Here is a 17589-nt window from a genome sequence, read left to right as displayed (position 1 = left end):
AAAAATATGCACGTCCAGTTTTTACATATATTCATTCTTCCAGATAGACATATTTACTCTAAACAGCAGAAAAAACAGCAAGCAGAACACTCATTTAAATGGCAGAAAACTAGTAGAAGATGCTAATATGACCTTAGTGCAGCATGTCAAGTGTCACTGCCACCAGCTCCCTAGCCATTTTAAGAGCAATCTGCTAAGACAATTAATTACATAGCTTAAAAGATTAGGTCAACAGTGTCAAATACGAGACTATAAACTTGAAATTTAGCCTTTTTAAAATGTGTGCTGTCTATTTAAGTGTTTACGTCAGTTTGAAAGAATAGGAAGTTTCAGATTTGACGAGTTACTTCTCAGGAGAAGCAGTGGTTTCACCTTCCCATAGAAGAAACCCAAACACAGATAGGTTGACAGAATCCCTTGGCTGAGAGACCAGGTATCCTTGCAGCCTGCTGATCTAAGGGCTACTTTAGAAGAAAGGAGCAATTAAAAATTCAAGGTGTAATAGAATACAGTTTTAGAGTACTGGCAGCCCTTAAACCAGTATTTTGAAAACCAAAAATATTTCAAAAAACAGTGGTCTAGTCTGGAGTTTTCTTGAATAAAGAAAACCTGAAAGCATCCTTCTTGGACTTACTCCTCTTACTACTGTATCTTCTTCCTCCCCCAGTCAGGTCTTCAGCTAAGACTTCTAACTAGGATATAGACTGATTACTTAGCTTATCATTTTGGCACTTACGCTGAAGTATGTCAACCCTCTCCTGGCTCAATTCTCAGACAGGCAAGATTACTCTAATTTGAGTCTGACTACAGGAGATCCAGCCTGCCTTCTCCACCTCAGAGTATGACAGCTATCTGCGACATACCCAGCCACTCCAGCTACATTTAAGATTTGTAAGGTGTCACATGGATGAGACGATCAAGTCTCTTGAAAGTTTATTAGCTTCAAAAGTTGTACAACTAAAAAAAAAAAAAGACTATTCTGTTGGTTAAGCTTAATATTTACAACTCACTTCATCCCTGTGCTATACACACAGTCATTCAGAAGATACCAGAGCAGATAATGAGCAGCAGAGAATTTCTGCCTGGCAGCACTAGGTACAATTCACTTAACCCAACGCTGGATGAGTTGTCTGACCTCGTCACGCGGGTTTCAGACAGAGGTGAGCGGAGTGAACTGCTGTCTCAAGGTGCTCACAACCCTCCAAAAGCTGCAGAGGAAGCTTAAGTGGCTGGATACAATTAACCTGCTTCACTTTTAGGCAGCTCAAGTTCAGAGACAGGCATCTCCTTGCAGCGACCCTGCAGAAACACAAAAGCCACCAGGCTGGGTGGCCCAGTATCCCAGCTCCATCAGTGGCTGATAACAGGCAGCACACAGCAATAACCTGAAGTTTATCGTAACATTTCCCCAAAACAGTTGCTCCCTTCCAGCTGTTTGTAACCTTCTGACCTTCTAAACTACAGGTAGATCTGTGTGTTTAATAACAATACTTACAGTTTTCCTCCCCATACTTCGCCCGTGAACTCACTCAGTCATCAATTATTAATAAATTTGACCAGTGCAAATCAAAAGTTCTTTGAAAATGTAAGAGGGTTTTATTTTTTATTTAAATAGGGACAAAAAGTGGCAAGATACCAGTCTAGAGGACACTACCCAGTCAGGAATAGGGCCTAGAGTAACTCCTTCATATTTCTCACAGCCACTCACATACTGCCCATAATTTCACCTACTTCATACTGTTACTTCAAACCCTTTAAGCTATGCATTAATAACCAGTTAACTGCAGCCAAAGAATTAGTGTTCATGTGGTAGGATCTAAGAATATTTTCACTTTTTCTTCATGCTTAATCCTCCAAAAAATGTTCAAAACCCTACGCTAGATTTTTATATTAACACACATTTTAAATAACAGATACTATCTTACAGTTCATGCAGCAAAGAGATTAGAATTAGATGGGCTTGTTTTACTTTTTTACACCCCACTTTCAACCTGTAAAACTTATCCAGAGCATAGTCTGGTGCGTGCTACAGAACTGCCTGGTCTTCTCCCCAACACACGCTCTCTTTGGCAGTTCCACTCCCTTCCCCATTTCATGCGCTCCTAAAAAATTCAGTTCCAAAAGCGGAGGAGCGGTTGAGATTGACATCCACTGATGTACGCAGAGAACAGACAAGGACAAACAGAACGTAAACGAAAACCACAGAACTTTTCTTCTCTTTACAAGACACACAGTAACAGGGTCTATACGAACCTCATTGCTTGTATTTAACAGCCAAGAAGTAGGAATGTTTGTACAAGACACAAACAGGTAAGCCTGAAGCTTGCTCCTACGAAGAAACCATTTAACTTTGCCTCACAAGAGTCAGGTTGGTATCTCTCTACATTAAGTTCAGTCTCACATTACCTCTCTCTCATGATGTGATATTCACCAACACCAAGTTGAGGCTTTTTTCCTATGGGAAGTGATAACTGAAGTATCCAGAAGGCAATAACTGAAGGTGCTGTGTGCAGTACGGTCAAGAGACAGTTTACACTCAAAAGATGTTGTGCTTTTTTTTTTTTTTTGCCAACAGCAGACCACCTGACTTTCATGCCAGAAGCTCACACTCAGTTGGCCTTCCTCACATGCATTTGAGTTGTGATTTGTTTTCACTTGCTTCAGTCAAATTAATCATCCTTCTACTAAAATATGAAGTGCATCTTCTTGATACAGTTCAAAAAAGTTCATAGAACTTTAAAATTGCAGTAGGGAGTGGATTTTTGACTTAACTAGTAACATGACTGAAAATTACTGATCTTCTGGTACACAGCAGATCTGTATTGATGTTAGAAAGGCATGTTGAACACGTCTGCTAATTCACATCCTCTTTTTTTTTTTTATTTGGGTAAAGCTCTTCACCAAGAACCTCACCCTCTTAGCAGTGACACTGTGCTCTATAAAAAACAAACTAGTAGTGGCAGCTTTTAAATGCTGCTTAACAGCCTGCAACAAAGTCAGAAAAGAACAGTATACTTACTGGTAAGCTTGTTGTGACTGAGAACCAGCTGCGTGATATGAGACAAGGTAACTGTAAATGAAGAGAGAAAAAAGTTAGTTTACGAACAGAGATGGCGACCAAGAGCCCATTTAAGCTAAAAAAGACGCGCTGTTTCCTATTCTAGTAACGCCAGATCATATGCACTATTACAAAAATCAAGACAAGCTCAAGATATTTACTGAAATTGCCTGAATGATCTGATTGATCCCAGCCCCTCATACTCCAGCTTACTGAGCAACGAGTACGGGGCTGGGGCAGCTGCAGCCTGGTACCCCCCATTACACACCTTCACCCGCGTTTGTTCTTGCCTACTGCCATTCCCACACCTCTAGAGGCTCTACAGCCTACAATCAACATCACCTGGCCAGAACAACATGCTAAATAGCCAGAGGAGAAACCCACACCTTGAGGACATTCTTAAACATCGTCCCTCTCCCTGCAAAAAGTCTGACGTGCTCTGGACTAGAAAGACTCAAGTTTTTTTCCTCCCCTACACCTTGTTCCTTACTTCCAGCGCAGTCTCTCCAAAAAGCTCTTGTAACTATAGGGCTGCCCCTCCTGAGCAGCCTGGAAGTTCTCCCTAAGGACAGCTGTAGTGCCACACCTCTCACCAATTCCCACAAGCACTAAGCATCGCTAACACTAGCCCAGGGACAGTCCACAGGGACGTGGCTGCCTTATGGAAGTAAGATATCCCGGAGAGCACACGTGAAACCGGTCACGCTAATCGATACTTACAAAATGGCAAGTTGGAGAAAAGAGCTGGGAGACACTGTACTTACCGACAGAGCAGCCTGCTTTACGCTGCTCCAGCTAACCCTTACGCACTCACGGCTGACCCCAGGCAAACGTTAAGCTCAGAGCGGAACAAAAGCAGTCACTAAAAGGCAGAAACAGAACTGAAAGTTCACTGGAAAAAAAAAAATGCATTGCCACAGTTCCCTGTGCAATTGCAGGCTGTGGAGGAAGGAAAGGCAGGGAGCAGAAAGGAAAACAGTGCATCCACCCTAAATCTCTCTTAAATACAAGCACTCTCTAAGTAGTGCCTCAAACAGGTCACGAAGTAGGACAGAAAGCAGCCCACAGGAAGTCTGTAAGAAAAGAACCAGCTCTGTAGGGCAGACAAGTACAGTAGCCTCAAAGAATACTCGTCTTTAAAACATGACAGGCACTTCAACATCGGCATCTAAGCACCCCCTTAGACTACCGACTGTAGACCTACAGCTAAACAGGTCAAGTTCCAAAAAGTAATTGGGAGAAGATGCTGGAGGCGGTTATGAGCTTGTGAGCAAATGCTTAAGTACTGCCTCTTCAGCATTTATTTCTCTTGCTTTAGGAATTGCAATAGCTGTGACCACCAGTGAAAGCCAGCATTTCACAGGCCCTTGACACCCAGGCCTGACCAGTAAGGACATGGTCATTACTGGGGCAAGCCCTCTGCTGGCTTCCCGAGATGCAGAGTGCTTCAGCTGGACACCTCCAGGTCCAAGTCGGCCTTATCTAGATCAGAGCCAGATGTGGGGAACCAGAGTACCCAAGTTCATCTGTATCCTCAGGCTTAACTTCATTATATGCGGAAACAGAGCACGAACTATTCACAAATACGAAGTTACAAGGCAGGAGAAAGGAACTCGTTTTCATGCAGCACAAAATCTCGCAAGCAACTTCCCAAGTTATTTCTCCCCCCAGAATTGCTGCTTGTTCCGATGTTTTCTTTCCCTACTAGCTATGAATCCTTCAGATGTAGTCAATATCCTCAGTTCCCACTACTGAGCCACTTAAGCACAGCAAGGTATTTCGCACGTCCTTCTGTGAGCTCTCACAGGAAGGGTCCAGCTAATCAAGTAACATTCCCCCTCCATGTCCAAACAGACCCCAGGTGTTCAGAAGAAGGCAGGGAAAAGCAGACAACACACACGAAAGATTCTCATCAGCTCTGTTCTCAGCACCTCTCTCGCTGGCAGCGAGGACAAGCTGTGTCACCATGCCCTCACCAACGCTGCACCTACCTGCCTGAACAGTAAGGACGCCGTGAACAGTGCTTTGAAGGCTGAAGTGAGGAGCACTGAAAGAGCAGGGCTTACACTGCTGGCCCCAGCGCCACCAGATGGCATTCCAGCTTTGCTCTGAAGATTCGGGATGCTGGAACGTCTGCTCCTTTGCCCTCCTTATGACAAGCCTTGGAAAGTGAAGATTTGGTGTAATCTGCTTTTTCTGAATAAATCCTTTTTATTTATTTCTTTTTTGATACTGTGCAAAGTTGCTCCCACTTCAAGATTTTTTTTAAAAGCTGAGAAGAGTTAAATTGAAGTGGCTGAATAAGACAACTAACACCGCCTCAGCTCCATACTCAGAAGCCAGCACCTCATCACAAGCACGAAGGACAACGGGACTCCGAGTAGGTGGGAGCTCTGCACCTCTGCTGCTTGGCAAAGGTCCGCAACAGGCAGACTGAATGGCACTTACAGACTGCCACGACAGGCAGTTCCAAGAGAACTTTTGCACTTTTTCTGTAACTTCTGTACGACACCGCTGGAAACGCTAAGAACCAAGTCTCTGAAGGCGCGCAGACCTCAGAGGCCATGCCGACATTACAGCACTTCGTATACAGGGGATGAATTAATTTGATTTCAAGAATGCACCATGCGTCCCCACAGGAGTTTGAGGGTCAGGATATTAACATTTGCCAAGGCAATTTACGCACGTGGTAATTACAGATTCTCATCATGATCCCAATCCCACCACTGCTTCAAAACGGAACAGGCGGGAAAAGAACATTTGAGCTCTTCTCTTTTTGTCCTAGCATCAAGCTTTGTCATATGCTGCTTCCATGCACCGCAGGCTGGCTTTCCATGAAATATTTAGATGACAAGTCTTGACTCTTTTTTTTTTAAAGAAGAAAAAAAACACAACAGGAAGACTCCAGAGGCCTTGCTGGACGAAGATAAGACGCTGCCTCTCGCACTGGAGGAAGTTAACACAGAAGGAGCATTACAGCATTGGACTGAACAACCTGCGAGTAGCCTGCCACTCCATCTCCTGGGCCTTGGTTATTTTAGGAGTGAACAACTCTATCAACACTAACTTTTTGGTAAAAAAAAAAAAAAAATCTAGCCTTGTTAATACCATCACATAAGCGCGTACTTTATGTAAAATATGAATAGCTTACAGATGGAATAATGAGAACAAATTAACACTTACAGAGTAAATAGGATTTCATCCAATATTCCTTCCCTAGCAGCAAGGCTACAGAGCAGCAGATGTCCTGAGTTATTTGAGCAAAATAATTCATAGCTTCCCCACATCCACCACTTCAGAGATTAGACTGAGACTGGTCCTTGCAACCAGAACAATTCCCTAATTCAAGATGGCTGCTTGAAGTCCCAACGACAAGTGCCCTAGTCAGGCAAAAGATGCATCATATCCTGCCTGCTTAATCAGATTATTCACCTTACAGGACATCTGCCAACCCCCTCTGCCTCTACCTGTCAATATCTGGGTGTTTCATAAACAAATACAATCTATTTACTCCACAATATAGAATTAAAAAAAAAAAAGGCACTAAAACATTTTCACTAGGTAAGACTTGTTAGAAGTATTAATGGATTCACGAATATAGTATAAATGATAGTGTATATATATATAGTATAGTGTGTGTATATATATATAGTATAGTATATATAGTATAAGTGACAACAGCTAAAACACTTGTTTTATTGCGTACCAGAATCATAAAAAGCCTTTAAAGTTTAAAACTGTTTTACCTGGTCTTTGCATTAGTATGATGACTGAAAGTACAGAACACCTAGATCAAGGCACATTTTAAATCTCAGATGAACTCTCCTACAGAACTACTCTGCTGCATCTGTGAAAAGAGATTACTAATTTACATTTCTGAAAGTCCAGATGCTGTGAAGGCCTGTAGCACAATTCTAGTTCGTGCTTCAAGTACAACTAGTAGAAAACACTGAAATGCCCGGATTTGAAGAATATTCAAAAAACGGTTGTCATGACCTCTAATGACACTAATGAACTCCTGAGTGAGCAGCTGTTCAGGGACCTCTGAACATAACTTTGTGAATCTCAATGCTAAAGTATAAATGAGCTGACAGCTCAGCCTTCCCTTTACTGAAGATGAAAGCAGGAAGAGATGCAGAGGTCTAAGCTAGTTTAAGACAATTTCAGACACTGAGTGTCGATCTTCATCCACATAGGAGAAGTACTTCCTCTTGAATTGGAAAAAAACATTGACATTTGACAGAGGCAAATGCTTGATTTTGTCTGTCCTGCAACTTTCTTCCCAAAGGGTGGGAGTTAAGGCAAAAGAAAAGAGTGGCTGCCCTGTATTGGAGCAAGTCAGTCACTAGCCTAGGAAGAAAAGCCAGAAGAGTCCTACCCAAGCCATTGCATATATTCCTCCTCCCTTCTTCTCCCTCCCCAGCATGACATCACTTTTCTATAGTCCCTGAAGATTTTTGGTTTTTATACACACATGACAAGAATAGATCCGTACCTGAAGGAATAAGATTTGCACACAGAGCAGAGCTACTTCCTAGTTGCTGTGTCTGCATCTACTTTATGTGAATTAAGGAAGTTTAAACACGAGTCACTGGGCACGCTGCTGTGAGTACTCAAACGCGCAGTGGGACAAGGCTTGGCACTTTTCTTGAAAAGCAGCTAAGACTACAGAGAGCGGCTTATTTGAAGAATCACTGTCCACTTGGGGCGGGGGGCAGGACTGACAACAATTAAGTACTTTCAGGGCACAAAATCCCCATCAGCAGCTAGTGAACATAACTCAGGAATACCCTCCAGCCTAGTAAGTCCTTAAACCTCAAATTGCTAAAAAGAAACACCACCGTAATGTTCTCTCTGATGCTAACCTAACGTTATACTCATCTCTAAACATCTACCAGTGGATCTCATTGAAGACAAGATGCTAAGAAAGGACAGTCACCGGGCATGAATCGCTACCCTTGCTTATAATATGTTTGTATTTCATGGAAAAATCAGTTTCTGAAACAGCAAGCTGTAACTCCGTGCTGGAAAGAAATTCAGCACCCCTAACAGGAGAGGTGCTGGACCAGACCCATTTAACTTCCCTGCCAGCTCAGAAAGCCAGAAAAGCCCGGACACTCACTTCTGTACTAGAGAAGTTCACTCCTTAGGAGACAGGTGGCAGGGCTAGGAAACAAGCCACTTCCACGCCTTCTCACACCATCACCTACAATTCATAAGACACAATACCTATTCACTGCTTCTTTAAAAGCACACTTGGAGGAAGTTATTCCTTCTCCAAGCAAACAGTGACAAACGCCTCGACAGAAATAAGAAAAACACACCAAAAAAAAAAAAACAAACCTTGCAATTCAGCCAGAGCGGAGAGTAACGGAAAAAGCAAGAAGGTCTGGACTAACTGGACAGAAAGCAGCCATCATTTCCCCCTCCCCTAAGTTTGATCTCAGGGTGGAGAAGGCCCCAGGCCCCCACGCTAAAACAAGCCACGGAAGGTGCATCCACCGTGCGATGGATGCGAGTTAGGGTGCCACAAGCCCCCACTTCATGCAACAAACTCGCTGCCAAACAAGGTTCGGATGACAAATTCGCAACTCGGCACCGGGGAGCACCTTGCGGAGCACCCTGCTGGCCTGGCCCTGCCTGCACAGCAAGCTCAGAAGAGCCTTTTGCATGAAATGAGCGTTTCCAGCTCGGCGCTGCCGAGGCTGGTGCCGGAGCCGAGGCCCGGCCGCGCGGTACAAATAAGGCAGCGCCGCCGCTACGTACAGAGCCCGGGCACGTCCAGCATGTTGGAGACGCCGCGGTCGCACATGTCCACCTCGGGCTGGTTCTTCTCCCGGCTCTCCTCCACCATCTTCTTCAGCGACTTGGACATGGCCTGGGCGGGGATGCGAACACCGTCAGGCGCCGGCCGTGTCCCCCCGTGTGTCCCCCCCACAGCCCGGCGGAGCCCCGGCCGCCCCCCGACCCCCCTGCCGAGCCCCCCGGTGCGGGCCGAGCCCCCGCGGCCACTCACGGCGCTGCGCTGCCCGGCGCTGCCCGGCTCCCCTCAGCTCCCCCCGGCTGCCCTCGGACCCGGTCCCGGTCCCGGTCCCGGCCCTGCCGCCGCTCCCCGCCCCGAGCCCCGCCCGGCCGGAAGGGGAGGGGGGTGAAGGGGAGGAGGAGGAGGAAGAAGAGAAGGAGGAAGAGGAAGAGGGTTGTGAGTAAAGGTTGTGAGGGAGCCTTGCTCAGCCTCAGCACCTGGGCAGCGCCTCACAGACGTTAACCTGGGCAGACGGACCGCCGCCATTTCGCAGAGGGGAAGGAGGCGTCGGGGCGCGCCTCAGGGCGGAGCCATCTTGGCGCCGGCAGCCCCTGGCGGGGGGCGTCCTGCACAAGGCCCTGGGGCGCTGCCTGGCAGCTGAGTTATTACAAATAACATCCACTGAAAGAGTTATTAAAAGTAATATCCACTGAAACCAGGGTGGTAAACGGGAAGGTGCCTTAACCAGCAAACGCAGGCCTGGCATTGCTGCGGGTATAACCTCAGTGTTTCCTTTTTTAGAAATGATTTAATTTGCAGTAGCACGTTTCCCTCTAAGTGGCTCTTAACTGCCTTCAGCCCTTCCCTGAAGTTACAGGCTGCTCTCAGGTCTGTCCGACAAAGCACAACTGCAAGAACTTCCCTTTATCTAGATCACTCAGCAGCATGTAAGTCACTGTGATGCACAAGCCAGCAATGTTCGGTTCCTCTTCATCTGCAGGACGAGAGCCTGTACCGCTTCCACCTGTAACCAAGTGCCCTGATTGCCGCCAGTCAGTTGCCTCACAGAGTAAGGTGCCAGCATATTTACTGTTCTTCCTTCACAAAGGACAGTCAGTCTTCATTTAGTAGCAAAGGCTTATCCAGATTCATCGTCTGTAAAATAACGTCCTAGTTTGCTTACCCCAACAAACAGCTCAAGCCCGTGTGCCTGTGACAAGGTCCTCGCAGGCTGTGTCTTTATGGCTGACCAGCTCACCTGGCTTCGCACTACCCCATTTATGCAGTGATAAAACAACTGCATGTTACACTGCACGTGACCTGAATGTCCACCTTTGATCCCTATTGTAGAAGTATTTAATTACTCCCTCTTTAATAAACTTATTTCCCTTACTGGCTTTTGTCAGGACTGCTTTCTTTGTCCTGGTAATTTCATTTCCATCTTCTTTGGAAACAGTTCATGTTTCACTCGCATCTTCTATGGGGTCTGCTTTGGTTACTGCTTCAGCAAACCTCCCATATGAGCAAACACTAATCCATACCCTACTGAGGTCCACACTGGATTTGACAAAGAGGGGATGCTTTCCAGCCTTCACTTTAAAGATTTTCAGCTTCTCACGAAGCACTAAATACCAATTGGATGAGAAAGAGTGGGAAAGTAAGCATGTGAGACATACTGACCAAGTGTCTGGTCATTCCCTGATCTTGAAAGCTTAATTTTCAGGTTCTCCCATTAGCAGTAGTACTGATGAAGGCTAATTTCCTGAAGAGGGCCTGTGCCCCTGCAGTAACCCTCTATCTCCTCTCTTGTCCCCTGGCACCTCAGCATATCCAATTCTTCCTTAACCCCCCTGACCCCAAGTATCCCCAGCTCCCTCTGTACCCCTAGCTACAGGCTGGCCAGCTGGAGACCTTCCCAAATGCATGGCTGTTGAGCTCACAGTGCTGGCTTCTCCAGAGTGAACTTACTTGTGTCTCACTGTACTATCCAGAAAAATAAATAAATAAAGAAATAGATACCCTTCTATTTTCAAAAAAAAAAAAAATCAATTTTAATCAGTTTTAATGCAGGGGTTGTGTGTATTCAAAACAACACAACAGCAACATGTGCCGGCAAAAACATTTGTATATTGCTAGGCATTGCTGCTAGAAATTTATCCACAAAAATTAGAGTAATTCGGTGTGATGACTGGCACACTATTTATTTGCTGATCTTTGCCTTATAAAAGCAAACTTCTAGAATTTGGACTCTATTTTTATTATCGGATAATTTAATTTAAAGCATTTATTTGTTAGCAATCCTGTATTGTTGCTATTGTTATTTTGTACAGTAGTCAATGCTATTAATTCTTACTACGTTTCCTTTTAATCAGGACTGCCAAATAATTCTGTGGTTTTAGTTTGGCAGCTGACAGAAAAATAATTACAAGAAAAATCTCAATTCTGGTGCCTAGGATGCTTATCTTGAGTTACTGTGGGAAACTGGGACACCTCCTCCTTTGCTTTATGAGCCAACTGAAAACTGTCTTTCAGCCAAAATGCTTTGTAAATGTAACTACAACTGGCGAATGTTTTAAATTGACCAGCACCATGTTTTCTAGCACTGTAGCTGTACATCTTCTGTCTCCTTTAATTCAAGTACCTGTAGCCCTAACGATCTCATTCTGTTATTACTTCTCAATTTTTGTTTATCAAGAATAGCCCCACCACAAGGGAAGGGCAATTCAAAAATACTGTTATGGACATTTTAGTGCTTATTCTTCAAATCTTAGTCTTTTCGCCATTCATATATTACTGCCTCCTAAATAATGTCTTTATGGAACAATAAATAGATATGGTAACATCCAGAAGATTTACACGTCAGTTAAAAAAATGCAGGCTCTAGAAAGTGAAAACGCACGTTCATTATCTGTGCAGTGTCATTTACAGCAGGGAGGTTTGTAGCCATGCAGGTATTATAAGGCAGACATGCGGTATTCACAGCTATGGCTTGATCTATAAAATAGGCAGCAACATGCAAAGACATAAAAGCAAAGATATTCCTGGCAGTATTGTGAAACAAAGCCATAAATCTTATTAAACACAGATTTTTTTCTTCTGAACTCTACACTAAAACTAACAGATTTTTTTCAGAATATTAAAAAATAAATGTTCAGTTGTTTGCTTTTGCCGTGCGTTCATTTTAAAGCATTTTAAATGACTTACCTTCCAAGACAGAAACATGGCTTAGCAAGAGCTCTCTCCTTTAAGGACCTTCACTTTAATAGTTCTGCAGTGGTATTTCTCTCGTGGTTCCTCATATAAGATGTTAGAGGACAGTAGCGGGTTACTTTGTTCCTGTTTTTTTTGAAAGAATGGGTTTGATAATTTACTCTAATTTTAGACTTTGACTATTTTTGGCGAGAGTCAGTTGGGCCAGATCAATTGAACTTTGTACCAGAAGCTTTATTCAACAGTCTTTGTGGACATGAATTCTCTGCTGGACTTTCATTTTCTATAAAGAAGCTCATGAATTTTCCTCACGTGTAAATAAAATTATGCAGAGATATAGAGTAGTTGTAACATCTAAAGATGCACCAAGCACTAATTATTATTAGATTAACAAAAAATAAATTAATCGTACAATTTTCTCTTCCTTTCATTCATCATGTTCTTCATTCTTTTTTTCTGCAGTTCAATGATTCTATAAAATTTGGTGTTATGACTGAAAGTCATACCAAGGCCAAGTATTTTATCTGTATCAAGAAACTGTCAGAAAGCATTTCACCCGCTTTAAAACGAAACGTGATTTTTCACAAAACCAAACTTTTTGAACAACAGGTTTCAACACACTCGTCAGTTTAACCGCAGTCCCCCTGAGGAGCTTCAGGCCAAAGGTTGCATTGCCAGAGCTGGCCTCACGCACACCACAGGGCACGAGATCGAATCTAAATATCGCGCAGAGTAACAGGTGGGCCAGCCTTGTCTGGCCGGCCTGCGGGACAGCGGTCTCCTCAGGGAAACAAGCTTTGTGTCAAATAAACTGTAGGATGTGCGACTGCTATCAGTTGCAATAAGCCACTAATGAACTTCGTTCATTAAAACCATGTACAGGTTTCTGTTATGTTGGTCAGTTTATGCTCTGACGTGCTCTTGGCAAGACCAAGGTTTAGCCTAAGAACTGATTGTCCATAAGGGAAGGGAATGCACTGCAAAGCACTGCCAGCCCTGCAGCAGCAGGAGCTGTTTGGGTGAGAGATGCCCTTCCAGTCCAGCTACGGCTTCCAGGTGAGCTGAGCAGCAGGCTGGTGAAATAATTAAATAATAATAAAAAATACAGTGTTCTTGCCAGGCTTATTCTTGCCTAAAATCTGATGCTTCTGTGACCATCCACCTAGCAGCAAGAGACAGCAACCAGATTCTGAGGGGACTCTGCCCTGCACGAACTGCATGAACCCCACAATGATTCATAGGAAGGTCAAAACCACGATGGATGCACGTGAAGTCCCATGATGCAGCCATCCACTAGGAGGAGTAAACCCCTTCCTGATCTCGGCAAACAGCTGAAGCCGTGCTTGACTGTATTTGCATTGTCTTACGAGTTCCTATAGCCAGAGCTTGTTTTGTAGCTTCATCTGTGATTCATCTCCAGGCAGTTCAGATGACATTATTGTCTTACTGCCTGCGATCCCTTTTACGGCGTTTTTAATAAATTTAGGGACAAAGATTGCATTGTCCCTTGATTACTAACATGAAATCAGTTTGGCTGGAGTCTTGAACAAAAGTTTTCTGGGCTGCTAATGTAAAATTCCACTACATGTTCTTTTGTGTCTTCCCATATTAGAGTAATTTCCTGTTCTGCCTGCAGGTCAAGAGGACATATCTGTCTCCTGGTTTGATAGAAATACAGATATTTCTCCTTTTTCCATGTTGTACTGTAGCATGTTAGCAAGCATATTGTCTGTACCTAAGCTAGATTTTTCTTAGTACTTGGAAAATTCTAAAATGCTGTCATACATCTAGTCTGCTTGGCCAGGTCTCTCTCTCTACAACATAATCAGATCGTTCCTGAATTTTAAATATCTTGAATTTTATATTGTGTCATCTACGTTTTTGCCCTTCTTGTCTGTTTTGTGTTTTCTGGATTGTATTTTAACCAGAATATCTTCTCTCCGACTATTAAGTTTTGTTTGTTTGTAGAATTACGCCTTTTTTTTTGGCATTCACTAGGAAATCTTCAAAGAATTCTGAGATTTTGTTAGAACTGCCATTAATAATTACAATGTCACTTATCATCATTTACTGCAACAATCACTTGAAGGAATTCATTTCACTGTGTGAACCAGTGTCCTCTGTACACCCCAACAACAACATTTGTTACATATGATGTGTGTTAGCCTGGGGCAGCGGCACAATAATGTTAGTAAAAAGTCAATCGATATTTTTATATTTGCCCTATTCTGAAGTTGTATGTTTTATAAATGTCTAGGAAGTGGCCCACAAGTTGTCTAGGAAGGTGACATGGTTGCTCAAAGTCTCACAAGTTTTTAAATTCAGTTGTAAAAGAGATTTGGAAGCTTAGCGATCTAACCCAGTAAATATAATCACAGAGATGCGTGCGTATTGAACAGGCTCTGACATTACTTCTTGATGTGGTTATGGTTTAGTAACACAACACATCTTTGCTGTGTTAAGCTTTAGTGAATGCCTGAGTACTTTATTCAGTCAGGTTCTTCCACCCAATGTGCAGTATAAGAGAAGGGTCTTCAACAAAGTTATCTGTGTAAATGGCTGTAGGACAGGGGCCGTATTTTAGCAATGTCTGATTTTATTCTAGTTCAAATAAAACTAGCTAACATTTAACTAGCGCAGTTGGACTTGAAGATCTTGAAGGTCTTTTCTAACCTAAATGATTATACGATTCTATGATTTATAAAGATGCTTGGGACAAAAACACATAACTCTGCAGAACTAATTAAAGACAACTTTGTATCTTAGCTCCTCTTAACAATTTCACATTGAATATTTTGTGTTTAAGCTTTATCCTGGCTTCCTGGATAATTAACTTTTTATAGCCTTAACTGTAAAACTTTTTGCACATTTACAAAAGCGTTTGAAATGGTATAGAAGAACATAAAAATATGATTCAAAACTGGCAAAAACTCACTTTCACAGTTAGGTAGATAATTTATTCTCAGTACAATGAAAGATTACATTTTTCGGACAGAACTTTAAAATTCATAACAGCTGTACTTACAGTAATCTTTAAAAGGCCTTACTTCAGTTGCAATTATCATAACTGGATTTCAAACATATTTTATGATCTAAAGTGTCCTCAGTATAGCAAGGAACAGTAAAGTATTTCTTATGTGACGTTCTAGCTCCTCCAACTCAACTGGAATCCTGATGGTAAAGTCACATATTCGGCATGAAATTTTATATAGACTTGATGAGATGTAGCAGTGAATGGAGCAATGTTTGTATCCTAAAATTAAAGACAAGAAGAATGAAAAGCTTTACCTGACAGCAAGATTCTGAGAAAAAGCCAATCATAATGTTAAAGCTGAGGTACTAATCCAATCAGAGAGTGGAAGGGACCTCAGGTCTGTGCTAGATATTGCTGTTGCATTTCTTCCATAGGGTGTTAAAAATATTTAAATCACAAACACATCAACTAAATTCAGAGAAAAAAAGGCTTGATGATACCACCCACTAGATGTCACTGTAAGGTCTGTATTGAAAAGCTGAGATGCCACAGAAGCCTTACGCTTTCACTTCCACTAGTTTGTATGGAATTCATGCCAAAATTAGGGAAACGATCTTAATTATGACACAGTAAAGATTAATTTTAACCAGTTACAGGGTCACAGACAGTAGGGAATACATACCATCCCACAGTATGGCCCAGCGGGGGGATAGCTGGCATCTGGCCCATTGTAAAGGATCAGATAGTTGTTACTGCAATCCCCTGGGTCATCGATGCTGATGAAATCAAAGTTCACTGTGACAATTCGTCCCTTGGGCGCAGTAATGGCCCACTCACAGTCAGTGTTGTTCTGGTAAGTCGCAGGGTAGCTGGGACTAGCAAACGTGCCAGTGCTGCCGTATAATGTTCCTCCACATCCTGGAAATGGACGCAGTTAATTAGCTTAGAAGACTTAGTTTTACAAGATACTACACAATGTAGTACAGTATTAGTAGCAGCACTGAAATACAGAGAGACACTGTGAACTGGAACAGTGCGTTTGGATAACAACATTATTGCAACGAGACAAAACTGAGGCTCTAGCTTCAGCAGCCTGAGAAGAATACGGAATGGGCATCAGACATACTGTAAGGTTACTCTGCAGTGCTTTGCTGATGGTCTTAAGCGCACTCCAGTAAGTTAGTGTCAAGGGCAAACTATGTCATCCAGCTATTCATTCCCATTTCACATGCTGTTTGTGACTAGGTCTATCACCCAGTCACTACACAGCATTATAGATATGTTTTTTTCCTGAGGCAAGCGTCAGTCCTCTTCAGGCTTAGCAGTGCCTAGATCCTACAGCCTATCACAAATGAACTACTAATAAAGTAGATTGAGTCACTACCACCACCACTAACTACTCTGTGGTCCCAGGATAGATGTTCCTTGTATTTTCTGACCTCTTGGTGAAAGATGTAGATCTCCAGCTTAAGTGAACCATATCCTCTGAGGTTGCTAATTAGAGAAATTAGGGTCGGCTATGCGTGCTTGGGAAAGCCTTAGATGTTGGTAAGTCAAGGCCCCACCTGAGCTGGCTGGATTCCATCATTCTATGTTTTCCTTCTGTGTACAACTGCTTAATGGAATTACTTTGTTATTACAGCCTTACCACTTGATGATGAGGTCCAAGTGATTTCATACCCATCACGTGCCACTGAAATATCACTCTTGAAACGAAGGTAGACAACATGATTTTTGGGGAAGATGGGACTGGGTACAATGTTTCCACAGAACCTGCCAAGCAGTGGTGATTGCACATCGCTCCCATTTCTGATCTTCAAGGGGCAAAAAAAACATTGTCAACATTAAATCCCTGTACCAATTATACACAACTACAATTATACAGTGATGCAAGCACAGCACAAAATATGTATAGACTTGCATAATTGTCATTTAAATACTTTTATTTTTCCTACTCTATATCCTTACATAGAAAGAAAAAGAGACTATTAGCCAGCCTGTCTGAGCTTTGTAAGCAATTGCACAGAACAAGTATCATCAGCAACTGGTAGCTAAATTTTATGGTGTGGTGTATCTCCTGAATAATAAAAATTACTTGGCTAGTAGCTAAGATGTGCTTTTGAAATTCAAGTCCATGTTTTAATTTTCATCTGAAATGTTAATATTTCAGATGAAAAGATTAATACTTTACCCTGCAGACTATTATTTTCCCTGGTCACATAAAGACACAGTTCATATTATGTAGCTCAGAATTAAGATGATGTTTTTTTTGAGCTCCAATAATGCTGGAGTTTAGATCCATTTCTTGAGACAGTAAAGAGGGTATTAAAGGAGAACTAAATGGGGATTCTGCCACAGATATCTGATTTTTGTAATCCAACTATTGAATAGGGAAAACTTCAACAAGCATGAAAGGACAGAGTAAGTATTGTGCAGGATGATACGCTTTTTATTGATACAAGGTACCTTTGCAAGTAGCATACATTTGTATTACCTCTCTCCTTTTTTTTTTTTTTTTTTTAATAAAGAAACATAACAAGGAGATGGAATCTGCTACTGGAATAAAAGTACTCAGACTTAAGGCTTTCCATTCATGCACAGGTG

General features: G+C 42.6%; 2 protein-coding genes across 8 annotated transcripts in view; both read right to left on the bottom strand.

Moving 5' to 3' along the window:
• RSU1 (Ras suppressor protein 1) overlaps positions 1-12160 on the bottom strand; it is a 100868-nt gene extending 88708 nt beyond the window's left edge. For 2 of the 7 annotated variants that reach the window (XR_013947055.1, XM_080581471.1), the window contains exons 1-3: positions 12006-12160; positions 8825-8936; positions 3020-3070 (exon numbers count right to left, since the gene is read on the bottom strand). Coding sequence is in view for 4 of the 7 variants with exons in the window: in XM_080581471.1 (XP_080437597.1) it covers positions 3020-3070; positions 8825-8936; positions 12006-12023 (181 nt within the window). In the remaining 3 variants the exon portion in view is untranslated. Of the gene's footprint in view, positions 1-3019; positions 3071-8824; positions 8937-9074; positions 9222-9298; positions 9513-12005 lie in introns of those variants that run through there. The other 5 variants (XR_013947057.1, XM_080581473.1, XR_013947056.1 and 2 more) reach the window with 4 other exon arrangements.
• Positions 12161-14946: 2786 nt separating this feature from the next.
• The window catches only part of CUBN (cubilin), a 142519-nt gene continuing 139876 nt past the window's right edge, over positions 14947-17589 (bottom strand). Inside the window, exons 65-67 of the mRNA XM_080581470.1 lie at positions 16634-16799; positions 15668-15903; positions 14947-15264 (exon numbers count right to left, since the gene is read on the bottom strand). Of these exons, the coding sequence (XP_080437596.1) occupies positions 15157-15264; positions 15668-15903; positions 16634-16799 (510 nt within the window). The 3' untranslated portion in view covers positions 14947-15156. The remainder of the gene's footprint in view (positions 15265-15667; positions 15904-16633; positions 16800-17589) is intronic.

The sequence above is a fragment of the Anser brachyrhynchus genome, assembly GCF_964034855.1.
Source record: "Anser brachyrhynchus genome assembly, chromosome: 2".
Classification (NCBI taxonomy): domain Eukaryota; kingdom Metazoa; phylum Chordata; class Aves; order Anseriformes; family Anatidae; genus Anser; species Anser brachyrhynchus.
This window is presented reverse-complemented; position numbering and strand designations above follow the sequence as displayed.